The sequence below is a fragment of the Mustela nivalis genome (genome assembly GCF_964662115.1).
Source record: "Mustela nivalis genome assembly, chromosome: 12".
In the NCBI taxonomy this organism is placed as follows: domain Eukaryota; kingdom Metazoa; phylum Chordata; class Mammalia; order Carnivora; family Mustelidae; genus Mustela; species Mustela nivalis.
The window spans coordinates 90,670,274-90,685,450 of record NC_139031.1 but is presented as its reverse complement, the minus strand read 5'-3'; the positions used below and the strand labels follow the sequence as shown (position 1 = coordinate 90,685,450).

Below are 15,177 nucleotides of genomic sequence, written 5' to 3'. Positions count from 1 at the left end.
AACCGTCCGCCCTCATTGGCCCGCCTCTCCGTTCGTCGGGCTGGAGCGGTGGAGACAGGCCGAGAGCCACGCGTGGCCCCGCCCCCGCTCGCACAGAGGCGCGTCGGTGTTGGTGCTGGAGGCCCCGCCCCCCGTGCCGTGTGCAAAAACAAACAGCCGTTAGGGAGGAGGTGCCAGGGGCGGGGCCTGGTTAGAAGAGGCTGCTCGATTGGGCAGCTTCTGGGGTTCAAACCAGCAAGGCGAACAAGGATTGGCCGGGGCGGCCCGAAGCGGGCCCCGGTTATTGTCCGGGCTTCGGCGGCGGCGGCGGCAGCGGCGGCGGCTGCGGTCGGTGCTCCGGAGCGGTGGCTCGGCGGCGGCTCGGCGGGAGCAAGGGCGGGAGCGGCCGAGACCATGGTGAGGGCGGCGGCCGGGTGGCCGAGTGGCCGGGCGGCTGGCGGCGCGGATACCTGTTGAGGCAGCCCGGGGTCGCCCCGCCCGCCGTGGCGACGGCGCGCAGCGAGGGGAGCGGGCCGTGAGGCTGGCTTGCGGCCCTCCGCCGGCGGATGAACGCACGGGCGGGTCTTGGGAGCCAAAAGTCCCGGCAGCGGCGGGCTGTCGGCTTGCTGCGGAGCCGCGGCTCCCGGGCCCGGCGGGCAGGTGTGGGGCCGGCGGCGTCCCCTCCGACCCCGGCGGCGGACCTGCGTGGGCCGCTGCCCGGTGCGGCTCGGAAAGCCCACGCCTTAATGCCGCCGCCTGCGGAGCGGATGGGACGTAAGTGACTTCGGGCCCGGCCGGCGCGGCTGGCGGCTGAGAGCGGGTCGGTGTTTCCGGACTCGGCACTGCGGGCCGCGGGAACCGCCGGAGCCCTGGGCGCGGGGCGGACGGGGAGGGTCTCGTCCTGCGGAAGGACGGAGTGCAGGAGGCTCGGGACGGCTCGTAGGTGCTGCTGCCTCCGTGCTGCCGCCGCCTGCGCGTTTAGTGCGGAACCTTAGAGCCACTGAGATGCGTGCGGTGGACGCTGTAGTCTCCGGGTGCTTCGTTTTGTGTTTCTCTTGACGTGACAGAGATCGCACGCAGGCAGAGAGGGGGAAGCAGGTCTCTACCGAGCTGAATGCCCGACGCGGGGCTCGATCCCAGGACCCAGGGATCATGACCCGAGCGGAAGGTAGAGGCTGTAACCTTCCCAGGCACCCCTGTAGGCTACAAGTTCTTTGAAGAGTTGCGCTGCAGAGGGGCCGCGCGGTTTCAGAGCTTAGCGTCCATTCGCTGGCACAGCTGATCAGTCTTGTAAACGGATTTTAAATGTTGACGACGCCGCGGTAGACTTGAATGGTACGGATGAATCCGTCCGGCCGAGAACCTCGGGTTCCGTCTTAGCTCAGGTCCTTGGTGTTCCCTCTCCGAGGCCAGAGCGTGTCTGACTTACCAGTGTTGTCCCGGTGGTGTGTGCGCACGCCTGCTGCGCAGCCCGGCTCTACTGGGGGGGCGGGGGGTCTATGGCCCTTGTCTTTTTCTCCAAAACGTAGTTTTGTGGGGGTTCGGGTGGCGGCGCGTACCTGCACTTCAGTTGTTGAAACGACTGCGAAAGTCTCCCTTGCTTCCCTGTACCAGGTCCTGTTTGTGAACGGTAAGACTCTCCAGTCCTCCTTTTACTGGCTGTTGATAGTAGGATTCGTTTAGCCCTTTCCGTGTAGCTGGAAGGTCTTTCTGATTCTCAAATATACCGAACAAAGTTTGGCATTGGAGCCATTCTTCAGTGTCCCATCAGTGGCATGAAGTCCTGATACCTCACTGCAGCCAGCACTGCTGGTCGTCTTCAGACCGCTTCTTTCTTCCAAAGTGACACTCTGTACCCGTGAGGCACTCACCCTGGTTCCAGCCCCCCTGCAGCCTCCGTGGGCACCCATCTTTCTCTCTGTTCCTCTGTTTTTTGTTTTTTGTTTTTTTTTTTTAAGATTTTATTTATTCATTTGACAGAGAGAAATCACAAGTAGATGGAGAGGCAGGCAGAGAGAGAGAGAGGGAAGCAGGCTCCCTGCCGAGCAGAGAGCCCGATGCAGGACTCGATCCCAGGACCCCGAGAACACGACCCAAGTTGAAGGCAGCGGCTTAACCCACTGAGCCACCCAGGCACCCCTGTTCCTCTGGTTTTGACAGGTGCCTCCTGTAAGATGCACCAACAGTATCTGCCTGTGAGGGTCGTGTCCGGAAGGTGCCACCGTGCCCTCCTCCTAGCTGAGTGCTTGTCTGGTGGACATGCGCAGTGCATCTCTGCCCCAGTACGCCAGCTGCTTGTGCCTCTGGGTTGCTGGGGACCTGCGCGCTGGTCGTGGCCTCAGTTCCCGTGGTAGAGCCCCGGGTGGGACGGCTGGAGCACATGCTACTTCATGGGCATGTTCTTGAGGGTTGGTTTTTATAAGGTGCTTTTTTCCTCTCTCTCCAAACATCTGACTTCTGACTATTTCTGTGGAAATTAGATATGTTAACTGGTTTTTTAAAAATATTATTTCATTATGAAATATTTCCAGCATAAAAGTTACATTGACTTGTTGAAGGTTCTTCAGGGTGAAATTTGAGAAAAAAAAGTCAAAACTTCGGGAATCTCATTTTAAATAAGTATTTAAGATTTAACATTATGCTTATATAAATTAATAAATGGTGGCATAAAACCTGTATGTCTGAACTTGAGGAAGGAGATCACCTAGAATTTTTTTAACTACCTGAGGTAAAACTGGAAGAAATTGTTTCCCATATCTTTTTGAGATAGCATTTTCAAGTCTTCATCTGGAGCTTTTTTTCACTTAGGCTGGAGGCAAAGCTGGAAAGGACAGTGGGAAGGCCAAGGCTAAGGCCGTGTCTCGCTCCCAGAGAGCCGGGCTACAGGTAATTGATGTTCTCATAATTCGCTATTAAATTAGTTTCTTTACTGTTATGATTCGGGACCCAGAGGTGTTTCATTAATTATTAAATTGTTGACCTTTTAATGAAATTAATTGGTTGAAATTTAAATACTAAAACAACAGTGTTTTAATTTGTATATTTCTAAATAAGAACAAGTCATGAAATGACCTTAAATGAACTCTGTGATTTTGCTCTCTTAAAATCTGTTATTTCTGGATTGTAAGTATGTTCTTGGTTCTCTTATAAATTGGGTCACGTTCAAGTAAGTCTGCTGTGGGCTTTCTTCTGGGGGAGGTGTCTGTGGTGGTGGGGTAACTCTGAGATGACAGGAATTTGGGGCAGAATGACGGGCGGTTTGTTAGTTCTTTGACTGTCCCCAGTAGCTTCAGCTCTAGACTGCAGTGATGTACCCGAAACACTCAGTACCTTCAAACTTCTTATATTTCAGTGGTTGCGACTGTAATCCACAAACTCAGAATGTTCTGAATAAGTAAGAATTACTCCCTGCGTGTAAGACACCCTTTTCAAAGGAAGGTGTGAAGGCCAGACTGTAAGGTTTGGATTTTTAGCCTCTCGGCCATGGTGAGCCACTGAGAGCTTTGGAGCAGGAGCGTGGCATGACCCGTGGGTACTGAAGGAGGGGGCTAGAAGTTACCCCTGATGCTGCCTTCTGTATCGCAGAGCATCGTGTGAACCTGACTTCAGCGGGTGAGAGCCAGGCCCGGCGGGCGGCTGGCCTTGGTGCTGTAGTCGGCAGCGTGCTCCTGCGCTGGTGCAGGGTGGAAGTAGCGGCAGGCGCGTGTACAATCCGCCGGTAGAGGGTTGACAGGCGAGAAAGGTCTCCCTAAGGCTCAGAACCTTCAGGCGGAGGAGTTTGTCTTGAGGCAGAAGCAGGTTGTGACATAATCGGTGTCAGGTGGGTAACTTGAAGTTCCCCAAAACACCGGCAGGAAGAGACTCGCCAGTGGTAGATCAGAGCCCCCATTCCAGGAGGGAGCGATCAAAAGAATGACAGATTTAAGTTCCCTTGTGTCAGATTGTTGATGCTACAGATGTTTGCTGATAGAGCATGAGAATAGAACACGGGGACCCTGGCGGACCCTCAGAAACACATGGGATCTGAGTCAGAGAAAGAAAAGCCTGAAGACCAGCCCTCCTGGAAGACCATTAGAGCTCTGTGTCATCCCTGCAGCTGATGGAGAAATGGGGTTCCACGTCCTGGTGTGTCGTTAGACACCCTGCCTGCTCCGGGGGAGCCCGGGGTTACTTAGTGAAGGACTGTAACTGAGCAGAATGCCGTGCCTTCCTCCTCAAGGATGTGATCTAGAAGTGGCCGCTAGATTTGGCAGTTCGGGTGTCACCACTGACCTTCAAGAATGATGTTCGGCAAAAGCCAAGTTTGGGTTGGAATAAAAGAGGTGACAGGAAAGTTAGGGGTTTGGGGTTTCCTTTTAAGTTTTGCCTTTGAAGGGTCACCTGGGTGGCTCAGTGAACCAGTTAGGTGTCCCACTCAAGATCAGCTCAGGTCAGGCGAATTCAAGCCCCGAGCTGGTCTCCAAGCTGGGTGTGGCACCTGCTTAAACATCAGTCCATCCATCCGTCTGGGCCTTTGGAAAGGAGATGTGCAGACAAGCAGGAGCTTTGCCAGAGGCGTGGAGGCGTTCTGAGCGAGGTACACATGAGAGGCCGCATGAGGGGCTGGTGGAGCTGCTACAGTGCCAGAGCAATGTAGGGTGGGGCGGTCAGGCACAGGGGTGCGGAACAAAGACCCCTTGGAGCTGAGGAAGTGCCTCGTCTCAGGAAGAGTCCCAGTGAGAAAATGGTGTTGGTTTCTCTTAGCCACCAGATCACCTCTTAAAACCAAGCACAGAAGGGTGGCCGGGGCCCAAGGAAGGTGGCAGGAGAGGAAGTCCCAGGAGGCTGTTCCGTGAAGGGACTAATGATCCCCACACGAGGCAAGGCCCTGTGGGGTGTGCGCGGCTGCTGCACCACGTGCTTTCCCTGCGCGTGGCTGCGACACTCTGCGTTCCGAACGAGTGCTATTCTACCTTTTCTTCTCTTCGCAGGAGAGTAACTGGCATGGAGGGGTGGGCTCCTTACTAGGACATAAGCACAGGTCCCGGGGGCTTTCTGTTCCTAGATCGGTGTGACTTTTTTTTTTTTTTTTCTTTTAAAGATTTTATTTATTTATTTGACAGAGATCACAAGTAGGCAAAGAGGCAGGCAGAGAGAGAGAAGGGGAAGCAGGCTCCCTGCTGAGCAGAGAGCCCAATGTGGGGCTCAATCCCAGGACCCTGCGACCATGACCTGAGCCAAAGGCAGAGGCTTAACCTGCTGAGCCACCGAGGCGCCCCAGATCAGTGTGACTTCTGACATGCACAACCAAATTCATCTTCTGTCCTGTGTCTCCCCCATCATTCAGCCTTCGGTCACATGCGGTGGTGTGACGGTGAGACTCTCAGGTGCTTCCCACCCCGATGGTTTGTCTTTCAGTTTCCCGTGGGCCGCATCCACAGACATCTGAAGACTCGCACTACAAGCCACGGAAGGGTCGGTGCCACGGCTGCCGTGTACAGTGCCGCGATCCTGGAGTACCTCACTGCGGAGGTGTGCGGGATGAGCTCATGTGGGTTCTGGTGGGGGCAGTGCTCTGAAGGACTGGAGCCCTCAGAGTTGGGGCTCAAGACAAAAAAACATGCGTGCTTTGAGATGCGTCTTACTGGCTGCCAGGGTCGAGCAGAACCTTGATGTACCCTTGTCTAAAGTCCAGACGAGGGTCAGCAGTCCGTACCTTTTTTTTTTTTAAGATTTTATTTATTTATTTATTTGACAGAGAGAGATCACAAGTGGGCAGAGAGACAGGCAGAGAGAGAGGAAGGGAAGCAGGCTCTCCGCTGAGCAGAGAGCCCGATGCGAGACTCGATCCCAGGACCCCGAGACCATGACCTGAGCCGAAGGCAGCGGCTTAACCCACTGAGCCACCCAGGCGCCCGAGCAGTCCGTACCTTTAAGCGATGTGACAAAGGAGTGTCACATACTCTCAGTGCTCCTCTAGTAACGCAGGGAGCCATGACTGTAGGTATCACTGCTCCGTGATCTTTGTGAGATTAGACCACAGTCTCCTGGCGAGTGAGGATTTGGGGTGGGTAGAGATTTGCCAGTGTGAGGATGCATTTTTAAAAATCGCAGGTACATGATGGTGATGGGGTCGTATGCATAAAATGCCGTATCTTGGTCGGTTTTGACACTTTAGGATGATAAGTTAGTTAATTCTTAACAGTTGGGTGATGGATCAGCACTGCCTCCGTTGCGGCCACTTCTAAGGCTCTGAAACTCCTTCAGCCACCTCCCAAGCCAGGGAAGTCATTAGAGAAGCAAGCAAGCCAGACAGTCGCCATGGCCAATCTGGTGGAAACAAGGAAGGTTATTCCTCAGGAGAGCTGTGGTTGGGACCAAGGCTAAAGGTGGAAGTTTGATCTGTTCATTGTCACTGCTGCTGGTCTGTTAACTTCCCCAAGTCCGTAACCTGCGGATGGCCTCGTCTCCTTTAGGTTCTGAGCCAAGGATACGGTGTTGGCAGCATGGACCGTCTGCCCTCTTCTCCTGCAGCTCTCCCAGTGTGTGTGTGCATGTGCGTGTGCTTAGCGGCAGACTTTGGAGAGGGCCGTAATGCATTCGCTCGCGTGGAGGCATAGTCTTCTGGCTCAGAACATTCCAGATAGTTAAGTTGGGGAAGTTAGTCATTAGTAGAAGTAAAGAAAATACTGGAATCTAAGGTCAGGGATAATCACTTTTCAGCCTTGGTTTTGTACTTGGAGAGCTCTCGAAAGATGCTGGTACCCCGCCTCCCACCAGAGCAGCCAGTTTTGGAAAGAACGGAGCGGGGTCCCAGTGGCTTGTAAAGTGTGCCCATGGCTTCCGGTGCACACCAAGGCTTCCGGCTGCTCTGTCTCCGTGCGGCTCTAGGGACTTGCTTTTGTAGGTTGTACAATGCCGGTATAGTCTAGGGAGGCAAAAAAATAAATAAATAAAAAATGCAGTTTTATGGCCAGCTGGGGCTCTGAAGTTCTTTTAGTTGAAAATTCCCATTCTAGAATAAAGCATGCTGCCTGCGCATTATAGGGCCCACTGATGTTAAAAACTCTGAGAAATTATTTTCATTAGGTTTTTAAACTTTTCTACGAGTACTAAGAAATAAACTGCAGCCGCTAAAGGCTGGGCAAAGCTAGACTACAGGGACACAGAGAAAGAACGCTTTTCCGAGGCGTTCTCATTGAACATGGCGGCGAAGGGACAGTCTCTCCCTCGCCTTCTTTTTGTAGAAGCGGGTACTTGCCCGGGCGTCTCTTGTCCCTGCAGCAGGCGGCTGCAGAAGGGCCTAGTGAAATAAGGAGTCCTCTGAGAGCATCAGGAACGTGCAAGCGCAGGTTGTCAGTTCCCATGGCTGTCATGTCCAGGTGCCTCGAGGATCTTTCTCACTCTGATGGGTCCACACTGACCCTCAGAGCCTTCACCCCCTGACGCGCTGTCCCCCCGGGCGCTTTGTAGGTGCTGGAGCTGGCTGGCAACGCCTCCAAGGATCTCAAGGTAAAGCGGATCACTCCGCGCCACTTGCAGCTGGCCATCCGTGGGGATGAGGAGTTGGACTCGCTTATCAAGGCCACCATCGCCGGGGGCGGTACGTATGCTAACCCACTGGCCTCGGCCATCCGTGGCCTCTGTGAGGAAGGCCAGAGTCAGATCTACGCTCCCCGGTGCGTGTGCGGTCCGCGTGTGCGCACACGTGCTGACACACGCACACCCCGAAACCCATAAGAGCGCTATTCTGCACAGTTTCAGTAGGGCTCCTGGAGCCCGAGAGAGGGAGCCCTGGGGGTAGGTACTGTCACAGGGTCGGCGTGTGGAAGGGGACTTGAGTCTGTGCGGTCGCTGACCGTCGAGGCGCAGTGGCCGTCTGATTCTGTGCGCTTCCTTGCAGGTGTGATCCCGCACATCCACAAGTCTCTGATTGGCAAGAAGGGACAGCAGAAGACCGCTTAGAGCATGGTTTTAACCAACCCCTTCCTCCCCGTCATCGTACTGTAACTGGGTCGAAGAAAGAACGGGGCGTGTGGAGGTTTTCGGAGAGGCGGGTGGAAAAGCATAGACAGTTACTGTAGACGCGATGAGAGACCTGTGTGTGTCCTGAGGCTCCAGTTTGACAAAGCCCCTTTCCACGTGGCAGCACCTGGGTGTTGATTGGCTGGGTTTCTCCCGTGTGTTTTATACAAAAATGGAATCGATAAACCATTTTTTACAAAAATAACATGTCTCAGAACTGTTCTGTTCGTGAGGTGTTGGAACTGTTTTGCTCCTTCTTTGAAATTTTTAAAATTTCAAATCAGTTATCCTATATTCACGGTAATTTTAAAACAGAGATTGGGAATATGGACTTCCCAGGATTGATACCATGTCCTTCTATTGGGTCGTAGGTGCGCTCCGCTCACGGGACGCACCCTCAAGTTACACACCGCGAGGGAGGGAACCGGCGGTGAGACCAGGGCACGCCAGCAGTTAGGAGGTGCGTCCCGATTCCACAGGGACTCGAGGACGGAAACGTACAGTCAGAACCTATATACAAGGCTAGTGGAGTTGTCTCCGGAGCCCTTACTGTGTGGCAGACCCTGAGCTAAGCACTTTAATGATCAGGAAATTGTGCGCACCCACTCACAAACATACGGAAACCGGGGCTCACGGATGTCACCATTAGCCAGAAGATGCTTCTCTCATAGCCAGAAGGTGGCTGAGCAGGGATACAGCCTCAACTTGGCCGACTCCAGAACCCACATGCGCACCTGGGATTAGAGTTAAAATTGATCAGAGTTTCTGCTTCTGCTTCAATCTCCAGCTTCCACTTGTCTTGCCTTGACACAGCAGAGCACTCAGCAGGTACGGGCCGTGTTTCCGGACGCTGGCTTGCTTGGTCAGCTTCCAAGTAATGCGTGCGATTGAACGCAGCTGCCAACTCAGAGACCATCAGAAAGCTCTATGTTTCTGCCAGGGAGTCTTCGTTAAAAAAGAAAGTTTAATGTTTTATAATGTAGCACTATCAAGATAAAACTCATTTTAAAAAACTTATTTTATTAATGGAAATTTTCAAAAATACCGAAAATAAAGAGAATAGTGTAATAAAGCCTGGCGTGCTCCTCCTCCGGCTTCCAGGTTACCCTGTGCTCACCTCTGTCTTACCTGTGCTCCTGCCTGGCCCTCCTGCCAGTGGGCTGCTTTGAACCCCATTTCAGGCGCCATCTATTTGAGTGCCTGCATACTTACTGAGCTCTAAAGAGGGGACACTTTTTGGACCATAATCACAATCTTTTCTTTTTTTAAGATTTTATTTATTTGGGGCACCTGGGGGGCTCAGTCGTTAAGCGTCTGCATTCAGCTCAGGTCATAATCTCAGGGTCCTTTAAAAAAAAAAAACTCGGGCGCCTGGTGGCTCAGTGGTTAAGCCTCTGCCTTCGGCTCAGGTCATAATCTCAGGGTCCTGGGATCGAGCCCCGCATCGGGCTCTCTGCTCAGCAGGGAACCTGCTTCCTCCTCTCTCTCTCTCTGCCTGCCTCTCTGCCTACTTGTGATCTCTCTGTGTCAAATAAATATATATTTTTTTAAATCCTTAAAAAAAAGATTTTATTTGACAGCAAGAGACACAGCGAGAGAGGGAACACAAGCAGGGGGAATGGAAGAGGGGGAAGCAGGCTCCCTGCTGAGCAGGGAGTCCAGTGCGGTACTCGATCCCAGGACCCTGAGATCATGACCTGAGCCGAAGGCAGAGGCTTAACCCACTGAGCCCCCCACATCCCTGTACAGTCAATAATTCTCATACCTACCTCCTAGAGTCTACAGTTAATAGTTCATCATGTAATTATTCATCTGTGGGATAGCTCTCATTTGCCTGATGTTTTTATGCTCTGTTTGTCCTGGTTGCCCTGGTTTTCTTGTTCGAGAGGGGAAGGTATGTGATCGGATCATGTCGTTATGTCAGATGACTGACAGGTTTTGAGGATCTGGGGACACAAGCGTCCCCTGGGATATGTGCTAAGTTCAGTCAAGGGCTTAGCGTGTTGAATAAGGACGTTTGCCTCTGAGATTCATGAATCCAATTCTGAGCAAGATCTGTCATCTGCTTAGGAGGGGCTTCGACTGAAAGTAATTTCAGGAGCGCCTGGGTGGCTCAGTGGTTTGGGCTGCTGCCTTCAGCTCGGGTCATGATCTCAGGGTCCTGGGATCAAGCCCTGCATCGGGCTCTCTGCTCCGCAGGAAGCCTGCTTCCCTCTTTCTCTCTCTGCCTGCCTGCCTCTCTGCCTACTTGTGATCTCTGTCTGTCAAATAAATAAATAAAATCTTAAAAAAAAAAAAGAAAGAAAGTAATTTCAAAGCACTTTTTGGGGCATGTTCTATCTGTTTGGCCTTCAGGTGATGTGCACAGCCTCCCTGGTGAGATCAGAGTTTGAGGCGTGCAGGCGCCAGGGAGGTTGAGGGCACAGCCTGAAATGTGCAAAGTTGAAGGCCACCCCCGCCCTGCAAAACCAGGCTTTGGCACAGTTTACCAGTCGCCGACCAGCCTTTCTTTCTTTTTTTTTTAGATTTTATTTATTTATTTGACAGAGAAATCACAAATAGGCAAAGAGGCACACAGAGAGAGAAGGGGAAGCAGGTTCGCCGCTGAGCAGGGACCCTGGGCCGAAGGCAGAGGCTTTAACCTACTGGACCACCCAGGAGCCCCGCCGACCAGCCTTTCTTAGCGCACAAATAGGAAGTTAACGTGTGATCCAATGAGGCTCCAAGCTTAGAATTCTCTTCTGGAGGTAGGGAAGGTCACTACACATTTTCTTTGAAAACTCCCCACACATCTTCTATGGATTTGCCTCTAGCCCCCTAAATAAATCTGAGAAAGCAAAGAAATCCAGACCCACGGGTGTTCGCTAGCTGGTCTGGCTAGCCACACAGCTGGAGTTGGAACTCAGGTCAGTCTGACTGTGGGTTCCAGGCCCGGCTGCGCTGAGGCCACCACGGGGGACGAGGTGTCTGCTGCCCACCCAGCCTGTGCAGGCACTGCCGTTCGTTGTGTGCTTGGAGCTTAGGCTAGAAAATGTGATTAACGCAGGTCTGGATGTCACTCGAAGGAGCTCCTTCCGACACCTGCATGGACAGCCTGGGGGTCTTGTGTGACAAGTTTCGGTTTTCTCCCAGTTCCCTCTGTGGCCTCAACCCTCACTCAACTGCCATCCTATCCCCTCCCATCCAGGCTTCTGCTGCAGGGGTGAGCACAGCCCCCATACTTCCCACAGGTTTCACGGGAGTGCGTTCCAAGTTTATACTTTCTAGAACATGCGTCCCGATTTTTCCCAAAAATGCCCCATGCCAGGCCACCCAGGCCACCATGCTCACCTCCTGCCCTGCCTCCCTGTTTCAGCCCACACCATGCGACACTGCCAGATGCATGGATGTGTCCCTTTTAGTGTCACAGCCAGCTCCTAGGCTGAGTCCGTGCACCCTGTGAAGCCCTCCCTCTGTGGGGACCCTGCTGCCAGGATCTGCTGCCCCCATCCGAGCCTTGGCTGTGCCGTGAGCCATCCACACTCCCCCAGCAGCTTTGTGTGAGGCCCGCCAGGGTCTCTGGTGGCCGTACTCAAGGACTGCCGTGAGGCTGCGTGTTGAATAGGACGTGGCTCCCTGAGGACTGGCACCGTCACTCCCACCATCCACAACAGATTGTTTTATCAAGTATCACCTTCTAAGATGTGTTCCAAGTGTTTAAAAATTTAAAAAGTGTTTTGAAATGTTCAAAAGGGTCCAAGTAGGAACACCTCCGAGTTCAGACAGAGCTCAGCTGAGGGGCTGGAAAATCCGGGGAAGTTTGGGCAAGTGACAGGACCTTGCCATCAGCGGGGACAGGACTGGGGTGGGGTGGGGGTGGGGCATTCCTGGGGAGGACATCCCCAGGGAGGAGGCTTCACCGAAGGGGATGGTGGTTGCAAGTTGTGCTCCATACTTTCTGCCTCCGAGGTGTTCCTGTATCCATGCATGGTCCCGATGGGGAGGAGGTGGTCTGAGAGCGTGATGATGAGGCTGGTGGCCTGGGAGAGGACGAGGTGACGGGGGAGGGAGCTTAGGACATATCATCTGAACGCAGAGAGCCGCAGGTTGCGGAGATGTGGGTGTGTCCACGTAGACGCCCCATATTCTGCAGAGAAAAGTGAGGTCTGCACCTGCACAGCCAAGGACAAAGGGCCCAGTGGGAGGACCTCTCCCAGGCAGAAGCGTCAGAGCTTCCCAAACCACGCAGCTGTGCTTTGTACCACCAAGTGGGCGGGCCCTGAGGCCCCAGGCCCGGTAGGAAGTGCCTGCCGCTGGAGGGCAGAGGGAGCGGTTTCCAGTTCGCACGTCGCCCTTGACAGAAACCCCGGTCCCCTCCTGGCTCCTGCCTTCCTCCTTCCCTTGCCACGTAGCGCAAGGGCACTCCCGGTCGTGCCGGCACAGCTGCAGATGGGCTCCCAAGTTCATCGCGTCTGCACACGTGCGTAAGGGAGCCCAGGCATCAGTCCTGCTCTTTTTTTAACAAAAGTCCAGGTGAGCAAGTTTTGAACTATGAGTTGCTGCGTCCTTCCCGCAAGCCTATCACATTCCGCCTGCCCCGGGGCTACTCCCTGCCTGCCCATGGCTTAGTGGAGGCCTGCCCGGGCACTGCGCTGGGCTTTGCTGCCAGCAGGACGGACGGTATCATTCATCTCAAACCGCCGCACAGGGAGGAAGGAACTGAGGCCAGCCCTCTGCAGGAGCGGGACGCAGTGGCCCTTTGCAAAGCTCTGACCCAGGACGTAGAGGAATGGCTTTGGGGGATGCAGGTGCAGATACGGGGCGTGGCCACATGACTGGTGACCAGGACACCGCTCACTCTGGACCCTGGATGCCCAGTGCGCGATGCCAAGGGATCTGAGCAGCTGCGGCGAGCGCTCTGCCCCCGGGACATGTGTCCGGCCGGCCCTGGGGCTGGCCTCCACTCCCCAGCCTCTGTGGGGGCACCGGGGCTGAGTCTGCACCGTGGGGCCCTCAGCACTGGGTCCTCGCGGCTCTCCTGGCCCTTCCCAGCACCCCCACCCCCGCAGCCATCCCTCAGGACAGGGAGGGGGCTTCAGGAAGTCTCTCCACCCTCAAGAGCCCTGTCCCCTCCGCATACACTCTGGAACACCCGATCAGCTAAGGACGTGGCGTATCTTCAGGGGAAGGAAAGGCCTGCACTTCGCCTAGTGTGGGCACGATTTCTCAGCTCTCCGTGGTACTTTCCAGCGAGGTCCGTGACCTCCTGGCTCTAAGCAGAGAAATAGGCTGAGTTTGACGATGCCCCCCCCTCATGTGGTCATCCTGGCGGGCAGGTGGTTTCAGGGGCCCAGAACACTGGCCAGAATGTCTCACCAGTGGGGAGTGCGATGTGCTGGAGCTTTGCACCTGCGGTGGAGAGTGGATGGGGGTCCTGGGCCCACCAGCACTTCCGGTAAAGAGGTGGAGTTGGGGACTGTGGCGCCAGCATCTGTGAGCGCATCGCTTCGTATCTGTCGCCGAGCCGCTCCTACAGCAGCGGGCTCTTGGGTCAGAAGCTATTGTCTCGGGGCGCCTGGGTGGCTCAGTGGGTTAAAACCTCTGCCTTTGGCTCAGGTCATGATCCCAGGGTCCTGGGATTGAACCCCGCATCAGGCTCTCTGCTCAGCAGGGAGCCTGCTTCCCCCCCCTCTCTCTGCTTCTCTGCCTACTTGTGATCTCTGTCAAATAAGTAAAATCCTTAAAAAAAAAAAAAGCTATTGTCTCCTTTCTGGGTTTACCAAGAATCCATTTGATTTCTTCCCAGATCTGGTTATGCAAGTAAGTCGTAACTATTTTAAGTATGCAACTCAGTTAACAATTATGTAACTCCATGATGAAGTAAGTTGTAATATCTATGACCTATAGGTTTGGGAAGGGTCCAGGAGCACAAACTCCTGTTTGAGAAATGAGAGGCCCGAGGCAGCTGGGAAAGACCTGGGTTTTGCAGGGATGTGCTTCATGGAAGGCCGTGCAGATGCCCCAGTGGCAGGCCCTGCATGCAGTCACAGCCACACCTGCCAGTCCATTTGGAGTAAAAATCCCATGTTTGGGGCACCTGGGCAGCTCAGTCGGTGAAGCGTCTGCCTTTGGCTCAGGTCATGATCTCAAGGTCCTGGGATTGACCCCCACATCGAGTTCCCTGCTCTGCGGGAGCCTGCTTCTCCCTTTCCCACTCCCCCACTGTGTTTCCTCTCTTGTGTCTGTCAAATATATAAATAAAATCTTTTTTTTTTAATATTTTATTTATTTGACAGAGAGAGAGATATCACAAGTAGGCAGAGAGGCAGGCAGAGAGAGGGGGAAGCAAGCTCACCACCGAGCAGAGAGCCTGATGCGGGGCTCAATCCCAGGACCCTGAGACCATGACCTGAGCTGAAGGCAGAGGCTTAATCCACTGAGCCACCCAGGCACCCCCTATAAATAAAATCTTAAAGAAAAAAAAAGTAATGCTGCTAGGACTTGCCTTGGGTTTGGCCACAGTTTGTTTTTCCCAGCTTGTAAATCATTTTTATTTTTTTTATTTTTTAAAGGATTTCTTTTTTTTTTTTTTTTAAGATTTTATTTATTTGTCAGAGAGAGAGCGCGAGCGAAAGTGAGCACGGGCAGACAGAGTGGAAGTCAGAGTCAGAGGGAGAAGCAGGCTCCCTGCGGAGCAAGGAGCCCGATGTGGGACTCGATCCCAGGACGCTGGGATCATGACCTGAGCCGAAGGCAGCTGCTTAACCAACTGAGCCACCCAGGCGTCCCAATCATTTTTATTTTTAAAAAATATTTTATTTATTTATTTGACAGACAGAGATCACAGGTAGGCAGAGAGGCAGGCAGAGAGAGAGGAAGGGAAACAGGTTCCCCGCTGAGCAGAGAGCCCGACGTGGGGCTCGATCCCAGGACTCTGAGATCATGACCTGAGCTAAAGGCAGAGGCTTAACCCACTGAACCACCCAGGTGCCCTGAGAGAGAAAATTTCTTTCTTTTTTTTTTTTTTTTTTTTTTTTAAGATTTTATTTATTTGTCAGAGAGAGAGAGAGGGAGAGCAAGTGAACACAGGCAGACAGAATGGCAGGCAGAGGCAGAGAGAGAAGCAGGCTCCCTGCCGAGCAAGAAGCCCGATATGGGACTCAATCCCAGGACGCTGGGATCATGACCTGAGCTGAAGCAGCTGCTTAACCAACT

The 15,177-nt window shown here is 53.7% G+C and overlaps 1 protein-coding gene across 2 annotated transcripts; it reads left to right on the top strand.

Annotated features, from left to right (window-relative positions):
• Positions 1-252: 252 nt before the first annotated feature.
• On the top strand, positions 253-8,185 carry H2AZ2 (H2A.Z variant histone 2). 2 transcript variants are annotated; one of them, XM_082692141.1, is made up of 5 exons: positions 253-396; positions 2,788-2,865; positions 5,377-5,490; positions 7,432-7,561; positions 7,862-8,185. In XM_082692141.1, the coding sequence occupies exons 1-5, from the start codon at positions 394-396 to the stop codon at positions 7,921-7,923; spliced, it is 387 nt and encodes a 128-aa protein (XP_082548267.1). In that variant the 5' UTR covers positions 253-393; the 3' UTR covers positions 7,924-8,185. The 2 variants fall into 2 exon arrangements, with proteins under 2 accessions (XP_082548267.1, XP_082548268.1); XM_082692142.1 differs by having other exon boundaries at positions 273-396; positions 5,377-5,509.
• Positions 8,186-15,177: the final 6,992 nt, after the last annotated feature.